The sequence below is a fragment of the Salmo salar genome, chromosome 08, assembly GCF_965601325.2.
Source record: "Salmo salar chromosome 08, fSalSal1, whole genome shotgun sequence".
Lineage (NCBI taxonomy): Eukaryota > Metazoa > Chordata > Actinopteri > Salmoniformes > Salmonidae > Salmo > Salmo salar.
Genome location: NC_138298.1, coordinates 38,740,001 through 38,760,436, shown reverse-complemented (window position 1 = coordinate 38,760,436; position 20,436 = coordinate 38,740,001). Strand labels below are relative to the sequence as shown.

Here is a 20,436-nt window from a genome sequence, read left to right as displayed (position 1 = left end):
CAAGTCATCTCTCCATAGTTACACAGAGAACAGAACAAGTCACCTCTCCATAGTTACACAGAGAACAGAACAAGTCACCTCTCCATAGTTACACAGAGAACAGAACAAGTCACCTCTCCATAGTTTCACAGAGAGACAGAACAAGTCACCTCTCCATAGCTACACAGAGAACAGAACAAGTCACCTCTCCATAGTTACACAGAGAGACAGAACAATTCACCTCTCCATAGTTACACAGAGAGACAGAACAAGTCACCTCTCCATAGTTACACAGAGAACAGAACAAGTCACCTCTCCATAGTTACACAGAGAACAGAACAAGTCATCTCTCCATAGCTACACAGAGAACAGAACAAGTCACCTCTAAATAGCTACACAGAGAACAGAACAAGTGACCTCTCCATAGTTACACAGAGAACAGAACAAGTCATCTCTCCATAGTTACACAGAGAACAGAACAAGTCACCTCTCCATAGTTACACAGAGAACAGAACAAGTCACCTCTCCATAGTTACACAGAGAACAGAACAAGTCACCTCTCCATAGTTACACAGAGAACAGAACAAGTCACCTCTCCATAGTTACACAGAGAACAGAACAAGTCACCTCTCCATAGCTACACAGAGAGACAGAACAAGTCATCTCTCCATAGTTACACAGAGAACAGAACAAGTCACCTCTCCATAGTTACACAGAGAACAGAACAAGTCATCTCTCCATAGTTACACAGAGAACAGAACAAGTCACCTCTCCATAGTTACACAGAGAACAGAACAAGTCACCTCTCCATAGTTACACAGAGAACAGAACAAGTCACCTCTCCATAGTTTCACAGAGAGACAGAACAAGTCACCTCTCCATAGCTACACAGAGAACAGAACAAGTCACCTCTCCATAGTTACACAGAGAACAGAACAAGTCACCTCTCCATAGTTACACAGAGAGACAGAACAAGTCACCTCTCCATAGCTACACAGAGAACAGAACAAGTCACCTCTCCATAGTTACAAAGAGAACAGAACAAGTCACCTCTCCATAGCTACACAGAGAACAGAACAAGTCACCTCTCCATAGTTACACAGAGAACAGAACAAGTCATCTCTCCATAGTTACACAGAGAGACAGAACAAGTCACCTCTCCATAGTTACACAGAGAACAGAACAAGTCATCTCTCCATAGTTACACAGAGAACAGAACAAGTCATCTCTCCATAGCTACACAGAGAACAGAACAAGTCACCTCTCCATAGCGACACAGAGAACAGAACAAGTCACCTCTCCATAGTTACACAGAGAACAGAACAAGTCACCTCTCCATAGTTACACAGAGAACAGAACAAGTCACCTCTCCATAGTTACACAGAGAACAGAACAAGTCACCTCTCCATAGTTACACAGAGAACAGAACAAGTCACCTCTCCATAGTTACACAGAGAACAGAACAAGTCACCTCTCCATAGTTACACAGAGAACAGAACAAGTCACCTCTCCATAGCTACACAGAGAACAGAACAAGTCACCTCTCCATAGTTACACAGAGAACAGAACAAGTCACCTCTCCATAGCTACACAGAGAACAGAACAAGTCACCTCTCCATAGTTACACAGAGAACAGAACAAGTCACCTCTCCATAGTTACACAGAGAACAGAACAAGTCATCTCTCCATAGTTACACAGAGAACAGAACAAGTCACCTCTCCATAGTTACACAGAGAACAGAACAAGTCAGCTCTCCATAGCTACACAGAGAACAGAACAAGTCATCTCTCCATAGTTACACAGAGAACAGAACAAGTCATCTCTCCATAGCTACACAGAGAACAGAACAAGTCACCTCTCCATAGTTACACAGAGAACAGAACAAGTCACCTCTCCATAGCTACACAGAGAACAGAACAAGTCACCTCTCCATAGCTACACAGAGAACAGAACAAGTCATCTCTCCATAGTTACACAGAGAACAGAACAAGTCATCTCTCCATAGTTACACAGAGAACAGAACAAGTCATCTCTCCATAGCTACACAGAGAACAGAACAAGTCACCTCTCCATAGTTACACAGAGAACAGAACAAGTCACCTTTCCATAGTTACACAGAGAGACAGAACAAGTCACCTCTCCATAGTTACACAGAGAACAGAACAAGTCATCTCTCCATAGTTACACAGAGAACAGAACAAGTCACCTCTCCATAGCTACACAGAGAACAGAACAAGTCATCTCTCCATAGCTACACAGAGAACAGAACAAGTCATCTCTCCATAGTTACACAGAGAACAGAACAAGTCATCTCGCCATAGCTACACAGAGAACAGAACAAGTCACCTCTCCATAGTTACACAGAGAACAGAACAAGTCATCTCTCCATAGTTACACAGAGAACAGAACAAGTCATCTCTCCATAGTTACACAGAGAATAGAACAAGTCATCTCTCCATAGTTACACAGAGAACAGAACAAGTCATCTCTCCATAGCTACACAGAGAACAGAACAAGTCACCTCTCCATAGTTACACAGAGAACAGAACAAGTCACCTCTCCATATAGTTACACAGAGAACAGAACAGGTCACCTCTCCATAGTTACACAGAGAACAGAACAAGTCACCTCTCCATAGTTACACAGAGAACAGAACAAGTCATCTCTCCATAGTTACACAGAGAACAGAACAAGTCATCTCTCCATAGCTACACAGAGAACAGAACAAGTCATCTCTCCATAGTTACACAGAGAACAGAACAAGTCATCTCTCCATAGCTACACAGAGAACAGAACAAGTCACCTCTCCATAGTTACACAGAGAGACAGAACAATTCACCTCTCCATAGTTACACAGAGAGACAGAACAAGTCACCTCTCCATAGTTACACAGAGAACAGAACAAGTCACCTCTCCATAGTTACACAGAGAACAGAACAAGTCACCTCTCCATAGCTACACAGAGAACAGAACAAGTCACCTCTAAATAGCTACACAGAGAACAGAACAAGTGACCTCTCCATAGTTACACAGAGAACAGAACAAGTCATCTCTCCATAGTTACACAGAGAACAGAACAAGTCACCTCTCCATAGTTACACAGAGAACAGAACAAGTCATCTCTCCATAGTTACACAGAGAACAGAACAAGTCACCTCTCCATAGTTACACAGAGAACAGAACAAGTCACCTCTCCATAGTTACACAGAGAACAGAACAAGTCACCTCTCCATAGTTTCACAGAGAGACAGAACAAGTCACCTCTCCATAGCTACACAGAGAACAGAACAAGTCACCTCTCCATAGTTACACAGAGAACAGAACAAGTCACCTCTCCATAGTTACACAGAGAGACAGAACAAGTCACCTCTCCATAGCTACACAGAGAACAGAACAAGTCACCTCTCCATAGTTACAAAGAGAACAGAACAAGTCACCTCTCCATAGCTACACAGAGAACAGAACAAGTCACCTCTCCATAGTTACACAGAGAACAGAACAAGTCATCTCTCCATAGTTACACAGAGAGACAGAACAAGTCACCTCTCCATAGTTACACAGAGAACAGAACAAGTCATCTCTCCATAGTTACACAGAGAACAGAACAAGTCATCTCTCCATAGCTACACAGAGAACAGAACAAGTCACCTCTCCATAGCGACACAGAGAACAGAACAAGTCACCTCTCCATAGTTACACAGAGAACAGAACAAGTCACCTCTCCATAGTTACACAGAGAACAGAACAAGTCACCTCTCCATAGTTACACAGAGAACAGAACAAGTCACCTCTCCATAGTTACACAGAGAACAGAACAAGTCACCTCTCCATAGTTACACAGAGAACAGAACAAGTCACCTCTCCATAGCTACACAGAGAACAGAACAAGTCACCTCTCCATAGCTACACAGAGAACAGAACAAGTCACCTCTCCATAGTTACACAGAGAACAGAACAAGTCATCTCTCCATAGTTACACAGAGAACAGAACAAGTCACCTCTCCATAGTTACACAGAGAACAGAACAAGTCACCTCTCCATAGCTACACAGAGAACAGAACAAGTCATCTCTCCATAGTTACACAGAGAACAGAACAAGTCATCTCTCCATAGCTACACAGAGAACAGAACAAGTCACCTCTCCATAGTTACACAGAGAACAGAACAAGTCACCTCTCCATAGCTACACAGAGAACAGAACAAGTCACCTCTCCATAGCTACACAGAGAACAGTACAAGTCATCTCTCCATAGTTACACAGAGAACAGAACAAGTCATCTCTCCATAGTTACACAGAGAACAGAACAAGTCATCTCTCCATAGTTACACAGAGAACAGAACAAGTCACCTCTCCATAGTTACACAGAGAACAGAACAAGTCATCTCTCCATAGCTACACAGAGAACAGAACAAGTCACCTCTCCATAGCTACACAGAGAACAGAACAAGTCATCTCTCCATAGTTACACAGAGAACAGAACAAGTCATCTCTCCATAGCTACACAGAGAACAGAACAAGTCACCTCTCCATAGTTACACAGAGAACAGAACAAGTCACCTCTCCATAGTTACACAGAGAGACAGAACAAGTCACCTCTCCATAGCTACACAGAGAACAGAACAAGTGACCTCTCCATAGTTACAGAGAGAACAGAACAAGTCACCTCTCCATAGTTACACAGAGAACAGAACAAGTCACCTCTCCATAGTTACACAGAGAACAGAACAAGTCACCTCTCCATAGTTACACAGAGAACAGAACAAGTCACCTCTCCATAGTTACACAGAGAACAGAACAAGTCACCTCTCCATAGCTACACAGAGAACAGAACAAGTCACCTCTCCATAGTTACACAGAGAACAGAACAAGTCACCTCTCCATAGTTACACAGAGAGACAGAACAAGTCACCTCTCCATAGTTACACAGAGAACAGACCAAGTCATCTCTCCATAGTTACACAGAGAACAGAACAAGTCATCTCTCCATAGTTACACAGAGAACAGAACAAGTCACCTCTCCATAGCTACACAGAGAACAGAACAAGTCACCTCTCCATAGTTACACAGAGAACAGAACAAGTCACCTCTCCATAGTTACACAGAGAACAGAACAAGTCACCTCTCCATAGTTACACAGAGAGACAGAACAAGTCACCTCTCCATAGCTACACAGAGAACAGAACAAGTCACCTCTCCATAGCTACACAGAGAACAGAACAAGTCACCTCTCCATAGTTACACAGAGAACAGAACAAGTCACCTCTCCATAGTTACACAGAGAACAGAACAAGTCACAAATCCATAGTTACACAGAGAACAGAACAAGTCATCTCTCCATAGCTACACAGAGAACAGAACAAGTCACCTCTCCATAGCTACACAGAGAACAGAACAAGTCACCTCTCCATAGCTACACAGAGAACAGAACAAGTCACCTCTAAATAGCTACACAGAGAACAGAACAAGTCGCTCTCCATAGTTACACAGAGAACAGAACAAGTCACCTCTCCATAGTTACACAGAGAACAGAACAAGTCACCTCTCCATAGCTACACAGAGAACAGAACAAGTCACCTCTCCATAGCTACACAGAGAACAGAACAAGTCACCTCTCCATAGTTACACAGAGAACAGAACAAGTCATCTCTCCATAGTTACACAGAGAACAGAACAAGTCACCTCTCCATAGTTACACAGAGAACAGAACAAGTCACCTCTCCATAGCTACACAGAGAACAGAACAAGTCATCTCTCCATAGTTACACAGAGAACAGAACAAGTCATCTCTCCATAGCTACACAGAGAACAGAACAAGTCACCTCTCCATAGTTACACAGAGAACAGAACAAGTCACCTCTCCATAGCTACACAGAGAACAGAACAAGTCACCTCTCCATAGCTACACAGAGAACAGAACAAGTCATCTCTCCATAGTTACACAGAGAACAGAACAAGTCATCTCTCCATAGTTACACAGAGAACAGAACAAGTCACCTCTCCATAGTTACACAGAGAACAGAACAAGTCACCTCTCCATAGTTACACAGAGAACAGAACAAGTCATCTCTCCATAGCTACACAGAGAACAGAACAAGTCACCTCTCCATAGCTACACAGAGAACAGAACAAGTCACCTCTCCATAGTTACACAGAGAACAGAACAAGTCACCTCTCCATAGTTACACAGAGAGACAGAACAAGTCACCTCTCCATAGCTACACAGAGAACAGAACAAGTCACCTCTCCATAGTTACACAGAGAACAGAACAAGTCACCTCTCCATAGTTACACAGAGAACAGAACAAGTCATCTCTCCATAGTTACACAGAGAACAGAACAAGTCACCTCTCCATAGTTACACAGAGAACAGAACAAGTCACCTCTCCATAGTTACACAGAGAACAGAACAAGTCACCTCTCCATAGCTACACAGAGAACAGAACAAGTCACCTCTCCATAGTTACACAGAGAACAGAACAAGTCACCTCTCCATAGTTACACAGAGAGACAGAACAAGTCACCTCTCCATAGTTACACAGAGAACAGACCAAGTCATCTCTCCATAGTTACACAGAGAACAGAACAAGTCATCTCTCCATAGTTACACAGAGAACAGAACAAGTCACCTCTCCATAGCTACACAGAGAACAGAACAAGTCACCTCTCCATAGTTACACAGAGAACAGAACAAGTCACCTCTCCATAGTTACACAGAGAACAGAACAAGTCACCTCTCCATAGTTACACAGAGAGACAGAACAAGTCACCTCTCCATAGCTACACAGAGAACAGAACAAGTCACCTCTCCATAGCTACACAGAGAACAGAACAAGTCACCTCTCCATAGTTACACAGAGAACAGAACAAGTCACCTCTCCATAGTTACACAGAGAACAGAACAAGTCACAAATCCATAGTTACACAGAGAACAGAACAAGTCATCTCTCCATAGCTACACAGAGAACAGAACAAGTCACCTCTCCATAGCTACACAGAGAACAGAACAAGTCACCTCTCCATAGCTACACAGAGAACAGAACAAGTCACCTCTAAATAGCTACACAGAGAACAGAACAAGTCGCTCTCCATAGTTACACAGAGAACAGAACAAGTCACCTCTCCATAGTTACACAGAGAACAGAACAAGTCACCTCTCCATAGCTACACAGAGAACAGAACAAGTCACCTCTCCATAGCTACACAGAGAACAGAACAAGTCACCTCTCCATAGTTACACAGAGAACAGAACAAGTCATCTCTCCATAGTTACACAGAGAACAGAACAAGTCACCTCTCCATAGTTACACAGAGAACAGAACAAGTCACCTCTCCATAGCTACACAGAGAACAGAACAAGTCATCTCTCCATAGTTACACAGAGAACAGAACAAGTCATCTCTCCATAGCTACACAGAGAACAGAACAAGTCACCTCTCCATAGTTACACAGAGAACAGAACAAGTCACCTCTCCATAGCTACACAGAGAACAGAACAAGTCACCTCTCCATAGCTACACAGAGAACAGAACAAGTCATCTCTCCATAGTTACACAGAGAACAGAACAAGTCATCTCTCCATAGTTACACAGAGAACAGAACAAGTCACCTCTCCATAGTTACACAGAGAACAGAACAAGTCACCTCTCCATAGTTACACAGAGAACAGAACAAGTCACCTCTCCATAGCTACACAGAGAACAGAACAAGTCACCTCTCCATAGCTACACAGAGAACAGAACAAGTCATCTCTCCATAGTTACACAGAGAACAGAACAAGTCATCTCTCCATAGCTACACAGAGAACAGAACAAGTCACCTCTCCATAGTTACACAGAGAACAGAACAAGTCACCTCTCCATAGTTACACAGAGAGACAGAACAAGTCACCTCTCCATAGCTACACAGAGAACAGAACAAGTCACCTCTCCATAGTTACACAGAGAACAGAACAAGTCACCTCTCCATAGTTACACAGAGAACAGAACAAGTCATCTCTCCATAGTTACACAGAGAACAGAACAAGTCACCTCTCCATAGTTACACAGAGAACAGAACAAGTCACCTCTCCATAGTTACACAGAGAACAGAACAAGTCATCTCTCCATAGTTACACAGAGAACAGAACAAGTCATCTCTCCATAGTTACACAGAGAACAGAACAAGTCACCTCTCCATAGCTACACAGAGAACAGAACAAGTCACCTCTCCATAGTTACACAGAGAACAGAACAAGTCACCTCTCCATAGTTACACAGAGAACAGAACAAGTCACCTCTCCATAGTTACACAGAGAGACAGAACAAGTCACCTCTCCATAGCTACACAGAGAACAGAACAAGTCACCTCTCCATAGCTACACAGAGAACAGAACAAGTCACCTCTCCATAGTTACACAGAGAACAGAACAAGTCAACTCTCCATAGTTACACAGAGAACAGAACAAGTCATCTCTCCATAGTTACACAGAGAACAGAACAAGTCATCTCTCCATAGCTACACAGAGAACAGAACAAGTCACCTCTCCATAGCTACACAGAGAACAGAACAAGTCACCTCTCCATAGCTACACAGAGAACAGAACAAGTCACCTCTCCATAGTTACACAGAGAACAGAACAAGTCACCTCTCCATAGTTACACAGAGAACAGAACAAGTCACCTCTCCATAGCTACACAGAGAACAGAACAAGTCACCTCTCCATAGCTACACAGAGAACAGAACAAGTCACCTCTCCATAGTTACACAGAGAACAGAACAAGTCATCTCTCCATAGTTACACAGAGAACAGAACAAGTCACCTCTCCATAGTTACACAGAGAACAGAACAAGTCACCTCTCCATAGTTACACAGAGAACAGAACAAGTCATCTCTCCATAGTTACACAGAGAACAGAACAAGTCATCTCTCCATAGCTACACAGAGAACAGAACAAGTCACCTCTCCATAGTTACACAGAGAACAGAACAAGTCACCTCTCCATAGTTACACAGAGAACAGAACAAGTCACCTCTCCATAGCTACACAGAGAACAGAACAAGTCACCTCTCCATAGTTACACAGAGAACAGAACAAGTCACCTCTCCATAGCTACACAGAGAACAGAACAAGTCACCTCTCCATAGCTACACAGAGAACAGAACAAGTCATCTCTCCATAGTTACACAGAGAACAGAACAAGTCATCTCTCCATAGTTACACAGAGAACAGAACAAGTCATCTCTCCATAGCTACACAGAGAACAGAACAAGTCACCTCTCCATAGTTACACAGAGAACAGAACAAGTCATCTCTCCATAGCTACACAGAGAACAGAACAAGTCACCTCTCCATAGTTACACAGAGAACAGAACAAGTCACCTCTCCATAGCTACACAGAGAACAGAACAAGTCATCTCTCCATAGTTACACAGAGAACAGAACAAGTCATCTCTCCATAGCTACACAGAGAACAGAACAAGTCACCTCTCCATAGTTACACAGAGAACAGAACAAGTCACCTCTCCATATAGTTACACAGAGAACAGAACAAGTCATCTCTCCATAGTTACACAGAGAACAGAACAAGTCACCTCTCCATAGTTACACAGAGAACAGAACAAGTCACCTCTCCATAGTTACACAGAGAACAGAACAAGTCACCTCTCCATAGCTACACAGAGAACAGAACAAGTCATCTCTCCATAGCTACACAGAGAACAGAACAAGTCACCTCTCCATAGCTACACAGAGAACAGAACAAGTCATCTCTCCATAGTTACACAGAGAACAGAACAAGTCACCTCTCCATAGCTACACAGAGAACAGAACAAGTCACCTCTCCATAGCTACACAGAGAACAGAACAAGTCACCTCTCCATAGTTACACAGAGAACAGAACAAGTCACCTCTCCATAGTTACACAGAGAACAGAACAAGTCACCTCTCCATATAGTTACACAGAGAACAGAACAAGTCATCTCTCCATAGCTACACAGAGAACAGAACAAGTCATCTCTCCATAGTTACACAGAGAACAGAACAAGTCATCTCTCCATAGTTACACAGAGAACAGAACAAGTCATCTCTCCATAGTTTCACAGAGAACAGAACAAGTCACCTCTCCATATAGTTACACAGAGAACAGAACAAGTCATCTCTCCATAGTTACACAGAGAACAGAACAAGTCACCTCTCCATAGTTACACAGAGAACAGAACAAGTCATCTCTCCATAGTTACACAGAGAACAGAACAAGTCACCTCTCCATAGTTACACAGAGAACAGAACAAGTCATCTCTCCATAGTTACACAGAGAACAGAACAGGTCACCTCTCCATAGTTTCACAGAGAGACAGAACAAGTCACCTCTCCATAGCTACACAGAGAACAGAACAAGTCACCTCTCCATAGTTACACAGAGAACAGAACAAGTCACCTGTCCATAGTTACACAGAGAACAGAACAAGTCATCTCTCCATAGTTACACAGAGAACAGAACAAGTCACCTCTCCATAGCTACACAGAGAACAGAACAAGTCACCTCTCCATAGTTACACAGAGAACAGAACAAGTCACCTCTCCATAGTTACACAGAGAGACAGAACAAGTCACCTCTCCATAGCTACACAGAGAACAGAACAAGTCACCTCTCCATAGTTACACAGAGAACAGAACAAGTCATCTCTCCATAGCTACACAGAGAACAGAACAAGTCACCTCCGCATAGCTACACAGAGAACAGAACAAGTCATCTCTCCATAGTTACACAGAGAACAGAACAAGTCATCTCTCCATAGTTACACAGAGAACAGAACAAGTCACCTCTCCATAGCTACACAGAGAACAGAACAAGTCACCTCTCCATAGTTACACAGAGAACAGAACAAGTCACCTCTCCATAGTTACACAGAGAGACAGAACAAGTCACCTCTCCATAGTTACACAGAGAACAGAACAAGTCACCTCTCCATAGTTACACAGAGAACAGAACAAGTCACCTCTCCATACCTACACAGAGAACAGAACAAGTCACCTCTCCATAGCTACACAGAGAACAGAACAAGTCACCTCTCCATAGTTACACAGAGAACAGAACAAGTCACCTCTCCATAGTTACACAGAGAGACAGAACAAGTCACCTCTCCATAGTTACACAGAGAACAGAACAAGTCACCTCTCCATAGTTACACAGAGAGACAGAACAAGTCACCTCTCCATAGTTACACAGAGAACAGAACAAGTCACCTCTCCATAGCCAGACAGAGAACAGAACAAGTCACCTCTCCATAGTTACACAGAGAACAGAACAAGTCACCTCTCCATAGTTACACAGAGAACAGAACAAGTCACCTCTCCATATAGTTACACAGAGAACAGAACAAGTCATCTCTCCATAGCTACACAGAGAACAGAACAAGTCATCTCTCCATAGTTACACAGAGAACAGAACAAGTCATCTCTCCATAGTTACACAGAGAACAGAACAAGTCATCTCTCCATAGTTTCACAGAGAACAGAACAAGTCACCTCTCCATATAGTTACACAGAGAACAGAACAAGTCACCTCTCCATAGTTACACAGAGAACAGAACAAGTCACCTCTCCATAGTTACACAGAGAACAGAACAAGTCATCTCTCCATAGTTACACAGAGAACAGAACAAGTCACCTCTCCATAGTTACACAGAGAACAGAACAAGTCATCTCTCCATAGTTACACAGAGAACAGAACAGGTCACCTCTCCATAGTTTCACAGAGAGACAGAACAAGTCACCTCTCCATAGTTACACAGAGAACAGAACAAGTCACCTCTCCATAGTTACACAGAGAACAGAACAAGTCACCTCTCCATAGCTACACAGAGAACAGAACAAGTCACCTCTCCATAGCTACACAGAGAACAGAACAAGTCACCTCTCCATAGTTACACAGAGAACAGAACAAGTCACCTCTCCATAGTTACACAGAGAACAGAACAAGTCACCTCTCCATAGTTACACAGAGAACAGAACAAGTCACCTCTCCATAGCTACACAGAGAACAGAACAAGTCACCTCTCCATAGTTACACAGAGAACAGAACAAGTCACCTCTCCATAGTTACACAGAGAACAGAACAAGTCAGCTCTCCATAGCTACACAGAGAACAGAACAAGTCACCTCTCCATAGCTACACAGAGAACAGAACAAGTCACCTCTCCATAGCTACACAGAGAACAGAACAAGTCACCTCTCCATAGCTACACAGAGAACAGAACAAGTCATCTCTCCATAGCTACACAGAGAACAGAACAAGTCACCTCTCCGTAGTGTATGGTCTCCCTACCTGACGACGGTGTGTGTATGTTCTCCCTACCTGACGACGGTGTGTGTGTGTTCTCCCTACCTGACGACGGTGTGTGTATGTTCTCCCTACCTGACGACGGTGTGTGTATGGTCTCCCTACCTGACGACGGTGTGTGTATGTTCTCCCTACCTGACGACGGTGTGTGTATGTTCTCCCTACCTGACGACGGTGTGTGTATGGTCTCCCTACCTGACGACGGTGTGTGTATGGTCTCCCTACCTGACGACGGTGTGTGTATGTTCTCCCTACCTGACGACGGTGTGTGTATGTTCTCCCTACCTGACGACGGTGTGTGTATGGTCTCCCTACCTGACGACGGTGTGTGTATGGTCTCCCTACCTGACGACGGTGTGTGTATGGTCTCCCTACCTGACGACGGTGTGTGTATGGTCTCCCTACCTGACGACGGTGTGTGTATGGTCTCCCTACCTGACGACGGTGTGTGTATGTTCTCCCTACCTGACGACGGTGTGTGTGTGTTCTCCCTACCTGACGACGGTGTGTGTATGGTCTCCCTACCTGACGACGGTGTGTGTATGGTCTCCCTACCTGACGACGGTGTGTGTATGGTCTCCCTACCTGACGACGGTGTGTGTATGGTCTCCCTACCTGACGACGGTGTGTGTATGGTCTCCCTACCTGACGACGGTGTGTGTATGGTCTCCCTACCTGACGACGGTGTGTGTATGTTCTCCCTACCTGACGACGGTGTGTGTATGTTCTCCCTACCTGACGACGGTGTGTGTATGTTCTCCCTACCTGACGACGGTGTGTGTATGGTCTCCCTACCTGACGACGGTGTGTGTATGGTCTCCCTACCTGACGACGGTGTGTGTATGTTCTCCCTACCTGACGACGGTGTGTGTGTGTTCTCCCTACCTGACGACGGTGTGTGTATGGTCTCCCTACCTGACGACGGTGTGTGTATGGTCTCCCTACCTGACGACGGTGTGTGTATGGTCTCCCTACCTGACGACGGTGTGTGTATGGTCTCCCTACCTGACGACGGTGTGTGTATGGTCTCCCTACCTGACGACGGTGTGTGTATGGTCTCCCTACCTGACGACGGTGTGTGTATGTTCTCCCTACCTGACGACGGTGTGTGTATGTTCTCCCTACCTGACGACGGTGTGTGTATGTTCTCCCTACCTGACGACGGTGTGTGTATGGTCTCCCTACCTGACGACGGTGTGTGTATGGTCTCCCTACCTGACGACGGTGTGTGTATGTTCTCCCTACCTGACGACGGTGTGTGTATGTTCTCCCTACCTGACGACGGTGTGTGTATGGTCTCCCTACCTGACGACGGTGTGTGTATGGTCTCCCTACCTGACGACGGTGTGTGTATGGTCTCCCTACCTGACGACGGTGTGTGTATGGTCTCCCTACCTGACGATGGTGTGTGTGTGTTCTCCCTACCTGACGATGGTGTGTGTGCAGACGATGAACTCAGGCCTGGAGTTCCACTGGTGATAGGTGATGTAGTAATGAGTCTGGAGCCAGATCCACTGTTGACCTTTAGTCAGGAACCTGTAGTAACACGACTTCCCTTTACCATACTGCATCACTAGACAGAGAGGAGAGACGGGCGGTCAGTGTGTGTGTGTGTGTGTGTGTGTGTGTGTGTGTGTGTGTGTGTGTGTGTGTGTGTGTGTGTGTGTGTGTGTGGTAACTCACAGTGTTCGTGACACTTGGCCAGTGTCTCCAGGTCGTCTACATGATAGTAGTCGTACCCCGACGTCCCCAGAACCTCAAATGGAAGGTAGCCTATGATTGGTGGAGCCCTGGAGGGAGGAAATTAAATCATCAGTTACCCAGCCTGCTTATTAACATAATACCACTTGAGGATGTGTGTGTGTGGATGTGTTTAACTGATAACTGAAGTCCCCACAAGAATAGTAAAAAAACTAAAATTTGACCAACTGGGGACATTTTGTTGTTTCCCCCAAGGTCAAATGCTATTTCTAGGAGGTTTAGGGTTAAGGTTAGACTTAGTGTTAGAATTACGTTAAGGGTTAGGAGCTAGGGTTAGTTTTAGGGTTAGTTTTAGGGTTAGGAGCTAGGGTTAGGAGCTAGGGTTAGGAGCTAGGGTTAGGAGCTAGGGTTAGTTTTAGGGTTAATTTTAGGGTTAGGAGCTAGGGTTAGGAGCTAGGGTTAGTTTTAGGGTTAGTTTTAGGGTTAGGAGCTAGGGTTAGTTTTAGGGTTAGGAGCTAGGGTTAGTTTTAGGGTTAGGAGCTAGGGTTAGTTTTAGGGTTAGGAGCTAGGGTTAGTTTTATGGTTAGGAGCTAGGGTTAGGGTTAGGAGCTAGGGTTAGGAGCTAGGGTTAGTTTTATGGTTAGGAGCTAGGGTTAGTTTTAGGGCTAGGAGCTAGGGTTAGTTTTAGGGTTAGGAGCTATGGTTAGGGTTAGGAGCTAGGGTTAGGAGCTAGGGTTAGTTTTAGGGTTAGGAGCTAGGGTTAGGGTTAGGAGCTAGGGTTAGGAGCTAGGGTTAGTTTTAGGGTTAGGAGCTAGGGTTAGTTTTATGGTTAGGAGCTAGGGTTAGTTTTAGGGTTAGGAGCTAGGGTTAGTTTTAGGGTTAGGAGCTAGGGTTAGTTTTATGGTTAGGAGCTAGGGTTAGTTTTAGGGTTAGGAGCTAGGGTTAGTTTTAGGGTTAGGAGCTAGGGTTAGTTTTAGGGCTAGGAGCTAGGGTTAGTTTTAAGGTTAGTAGCTAGGGTTAGTTTTAGGGCTAGGATCTAGGGTTAGTTTTAGGGTTAGTTTTAGGTTTAGGAGCTAGGGTTAGTTTTAGGGTTAGGAGCTAGGGTTAGTTTTAGGGCTAGGAGCTAGGGTTAGTTTTATGGTTAGTTTTAGGGTTAGGAGCTAGGGTTAGGGTTAGGAGCTAGGGTTAGGAGCTAGGGTTAGTTTTAGGGTTAGGAGCTAGGGTTAGGAGCTAGGGTTAGTTTTAGGGTTAGGAGCTATGGTTAGGAGCTAGGGTTAGGAGCTAGGGTTAGGAGCTAGGGTTAGGAGCTAGGGTTAGGAGCTAGGGTTAGTTTTAGGGTTAGGAGCTAGGGTTAGTTTTAGGGTTAGGAGCTAGGGTTAGTTTTAGGGTTAGGAGCTAGGGTTAGTTTTAGGGTTAGTTTTAGGGTTCGTTTTAGGGTTAAGAGCTTGGGTTAAGGTTAGGGTAAGAGTACGGGTTAGGGGTTAGGGAAAATAGGATTTTGAATGGGCCTGAATTGTGTGTCCCCACAAGGTTAGCTGTACAAGACTGTGACTGTGTGTGTGTGTGTGTGTGTGTGTGTGTGTGTGTGTGTGTGTGTGTGTGTGTGTGTGTGTGTGTGTGTGTGTGTGTGTGTGTGTGGTATGTCAGGTCAACTGAGGACAATGAGTGGTTCACTTTAATGGTGAAACCATCTAATTATACAGAATGAATTACCTGTGAATAAGAACTTCTACTACAGACTGTGTTACCTGTGGTCTAGGAATAAGAACTTCTACTACAGACTGTGTTACCTGTGGTCTAGGAATAAGAACTTCTACTACAGACTGTGTTACCTGTGGTCTAGGAATAAGAACTTCTATTACAGACTGTGTTACCTGTAATCTCGGAATAAGAACTTCTACTACAGACTGTGTTACCTGTGGTCTAGGAATAAGAACTTCTACTACAGACTGTGTTACCTGTGGTCTAGGAATAAGAACTTCTACTACAGACTGTGTTACCTGTGGTCTAGGAATAAGAACTTCTACTACAGACTGTGTTACCTGTGGTCTAGGAATAAGAACTTCTACTACAGACTGTGTTACCTGTGGTCTAGGAATAAGAACTTCTACTACAGACTGTGTTACCTGTGGTCTAGGAATAAGAACTTCTACTACAGACTGTGTTACCTGTGGTCTAGGAATAAGAACTTCTACTACAGACTGTGTTACCTGTGGTCTAGGAATAAGAACTTCTACTACAGACTGTGTTACCTGTGGTCTAGGAATAAGAACTTCTACTACAGACTGTGTTACCTGTGGTCTAGGAATAAGAACTTCTACTACAGACTGTGTTACCTGTGGTCTAGGAATAAGAACTTCTACTACAGACTGTGTTACCTGTGGTCTAGGAATAAGAACTTCTACTACAGACTGTGTTACCTGTGGTCTAGGAATAAGAACTTCTACTACAGACTGTGTTACCTGTGGTCTAGGAATAAGAACTTCTACTACAGACTGTGTTACCTGTGGTCTAGGAATAAGAACTTCTACTACAGACTGTGTTACCTGTGGTCTAGGAATAAGAACTTCCACTCCAGGCTGTGTCGGGAGGTGAACTCTTCATTGGGCTCCACCACTGTACACATCTCCTATGGAGGGATAGACAACAAGATAGATATCAATATATATTACATATAATATAGATGATTGAATATAGATAGACAATATACACTCAGGGGCCAGTTTATTAGGTACACCTATCTAGTACCGGGTCGGACCCCCATTTGCCTCCAGAACAGCCTGAATTCTTCGGGACGTGGATTCTACAAGGTGTCTGAAACGTTCCACAGCCATCACGCAGTTGCTACAGATTGGACGGTGGTACATTCATGCTGCTAACAGCCCGTTCCATCTCATCCCATTATGATCTATTGGGTAGAGGTCTGGGGACGGACCAGGACACTCTAGTAAACTGAAATCGCTATCATGTTCCAGGCAATGTTTTTCCACTCCTCAATTGTCCAGTGTTCATCATCGCGTGCCCACTGGAGCCGCTTCTTCTTGTTTTTAGCTGATAGGAGTGGAACCCGGTGTGGTCTGGTTCCTCTCTAGGTTTCTTCCTAGGTTCTGGCCTTTCTAGGGAGTTTTTCCTAGCCACCGTGCTTCTACACCTGCATTGCTTGCTGTTTGGGGTTTTAGGCTGTTATTATTACTGTGAAGAATCCATCTAGAGAAACTGTACAGCACTTTGAGATATCAGCTGATGTAAGAAGGGCTTTATAAATACATTTGATTTGGTCGTCTGCTGCAGTAGCCCGTCATTGACAAGGACCAGCGAGTTGTGCGCTCTGAGATGCCGTTCTGCACACCACTGTTGTTCTGCCAAGTCATTTGCTTGTTTTTGGCCCGTCTGTTAGCTCGCACAATTCCTGACATTCTCCTTCGACCTCTCATCAACGAGCTGTTTTCACCCAAAGGACTGCCGCTGACTGGACGTTTTTTGTTTGTCGCTCCATTCTCGGTAAACGCTAGACACTGTTGTGAAAAGCCCAGGAGTACGTCCATTTCTAAGATACTAGATCTGGCGCCTGGCACCGACGATCATACCGCAAAGCCTCTTAGGTCACTAGTTTTGCCCATTCTAATGTTCAATACCACAGTAACTGAATGCCTTGAAGCCTGTCTGCCTGGTTTATATAGCAAGCCCCTGTCACGTGACTCACTGTCTGTAGGAGTGATCCATTTTAGTGAACAGGGTGGTATACCTAATAAACTGTCCGGTGAGTGTATATAATATAGAAAATATGTATATGCAGGTGTAGCTTTGTTGTGTTTAATACTGTTTGTTAAAAAGGCTTGACCATCAACTTTCTGTTACTTCATTGTGTGTGTGTGTGTGTGTGTGTGTGTGTGTGTGTGTGTGTGTGTGTGTGTGTTAGTGCTGAGCGATTAACCAAAATGTTGGTTAATTTTGAGCTTTTAAACAACTAACTGACCAACGTTGGTTCAATTATTTGAATTCCATTTCGTTCAGTTTTTTTATGTGAGCTCAATGGCGCAGTTTTTCTAGAGACAAATCAGATCAAGCACGAACTGTGCGTTATGGTAGTGTCACGGTCGTCGTATGAATGAGACCAAGGCGCAGTGTGTGTATCGTTCCACATCTTTATCTATCTGTGAAACTATGCAAGACATACAATAAACTAATAAACAAAAACAACAAACCGTGACAAAGAGGTGCAACTAACTCAAAAATAATCTCCCACAAACACTAGTGGGAAAAACAACAACTTAAATATGATCCCCAATTAGAGACAACGATGACCAGCTGCCTCTAATTGGGAATCATACAAAAAAACATAGAAAAAAGAAACTAGAACCAACATAGAAATAAATAAACTAGACAAAACTCCCCAGTCACACCCTGACCTACTCTACCATAGAAAAATACAAGTTCTCTATGGTCAGGACGTGACAGTACCCCCCCCCCCCCCCCCCAAAGGTGCGGACTCCGGCCGCAAAACCTGAAACCAAAAGGGAGGGTTAGGGAGGGTGTCTAATGTTGTTGGCGGCTTTGGAGCAGGACGAAGAACCTTCTCATCCTGCGGATCCTCCCGCATCGGAGGCGGTTCTGGTGCAGGACGAAGAACCCTCTCATCCTGCGAACCCGCCAGCATTGCTGGAGGCTACGAACCGCGGACCGTCGATGGAGGCTCCGGACCGTGGGCCTTCTCAGGAGGTTCCGGACCGTGGGCCTTCTCAGGAGGTTCCGGACCGTGGGCCATCTCAGGAGGTTCCGGACCGTGGACTGTCACCGGAAGCTCTGGACCGGGAACTGTCGCCGGAAGCTCTGGACTGGGAACTGTCGCCGGAAGCTCTGGACTGGGAACTGTCGCCAGAAGCTCTGGACTGGGAACTGTCGCCAGAAGCTCTGGACTGGGAACTGTCGCCGGGCTGGGCAGGCGCACTGGAGGCCTAGTGCGTGGAGCCGGGACAGGTGGCACCAGACTGGTGGCACGCACTTCAGGGCGAGTGCGAGGAGCAGGCACAGGACGTACTAGACTGGGGAGGCGCACTGGAGGTCTGGAGCGTAGAGCTGGCACAACCCGTCCTGGCTGAATGTGCACTTTAGCCCGGCACGTGCGGGGCTCTGGCACAGGACGCACTGGGCTGTGAATGTGCACTGGCAACACAGTGCGTAGAGCTGGTGCAGGATATCCTGGACCGAGGAGACGCACCAGAGACCAGGAGCGCTGAGCCGGCACAACCCGTCCTGGCTGAATGCTCACTTTAGCCCGGCAAATGCGGGGAGCCGGCAACGAGCGCACCGGGCTGTGACTGCGCACTGGAGATACGGTGCGCATCACCGCGTAACACGGTGCCTGTCTGGTCACACGCTCCCCACGGTAAGCACAAGGAGTTGGCTCAGGTCCCAAACCTGACTCCACCAAACTCCCCGTGTGCCTCCCCCAAAAAATGTTTTTGGAGCTGCCTCTCGGGCTTCCGTTGTTGGTATAGTGCCTCGTATCGTCGCCGTTCCGCTCTCGCTGCCTCTATCTCCTCCCTTGGACGGCGATACTCCCCGGCCTGCCTCCAGGGTCCTTTCCCGTCTAGGAGTTCCTCCCAGGTCCATTCCTCCTGACCACGCTGCTTGGTCCTTGGGTGGTGGGAGATTCTGTCACGGTCGTCGTATGAATGAGACCAAGGCACAGCGTTGGGAATTGGGAATCATACAACAACAACAAAAAAACATAGAAAAGAGAAACTAGAACCAACATAGAAATACATAAACTAGACAAAACCGCCCAGTCACGCCCTGACCTACTCTACCATAGAAAAATACAAGTTCTCTATGGTCAGGACGTGACAAGTAGGGAGTTGCAGTTTTCAACAGGCCAATAATCTACATAGTTTAGTGCAGAAAACATAGTAATTAACTACAATGACCATAATCCTTTGCACGCCTAGAGACGAGAGAAGAACGTGCGATCAAGAGCAGTTTCTTCGTGAGGTATCTCTACCTGGAAATACAGGATCTAAGTGATTGATAGTTGGTATTCAGCAGTCATTAAATAATTCCTTATTTACTTTGAAGAACTACTAAAATAGTGTTTTGTCAGACAGCATCTCTATAGAGATGAGACGATGACTTGGAATGAAATAATAAAGTCATCAAATAAAACTAATGTAATATACACAACTGAAATATTTTACTAAAGTAAAGTAATGTGAATATCTGAAGGTTAATAAGTGATAAGCAGTAATGGGCCATCACTACCATCATGGGACTTGTATTCTGTGTTGTTACAGCATTCAACCCACATAATGCATAGTGCATTTAATGTTTACAAATAAATAATTCAAATCGAAAACCAGGATTATTTTTTCATTAATCTAACCGAAACCGAACCGACCTCAAGAAGCACTAATTGCTCAGCACAAGTGTGTGTGGTG

At 44.9% G+C, this 20,436-nt stretch overlaps 1 protein-coding gene across 4 annotated transcripts in view; it reads right to left on the bottom strand.

The window, feature by feature from the left end:
• The window catches only part of LOC123733193 (circadian locomoter output cycles protein kaput), a 62,460-nt gene that overhangs the window by 28,803 nt on the left and 13,221 nt on the right, over positions 1-20,436 (bottom strand). For all 4 annotated transcript variants that reach the window (XM_082978658.1, XM_082978657.1, XM_082978660.1 and 1 more), the window contains 3 exons: positions 16,549-16,631; positions 13,985-14,091; positions 13,727-13,874 (listed from right to left, as the gene is read on the bottom strand). In XM_082978658.1, coding sequence (XP_082834784.1) covers positions 13,727-13,874; positions 13,985-14,091; positions 16,549-16,631 — 338 coding nt within the window. The remainder of the gene's footprint in view (positions 1-13,726; positions 13,875-13,984; positions 14,092-16,548; positions 16,632-20,436) is intronic.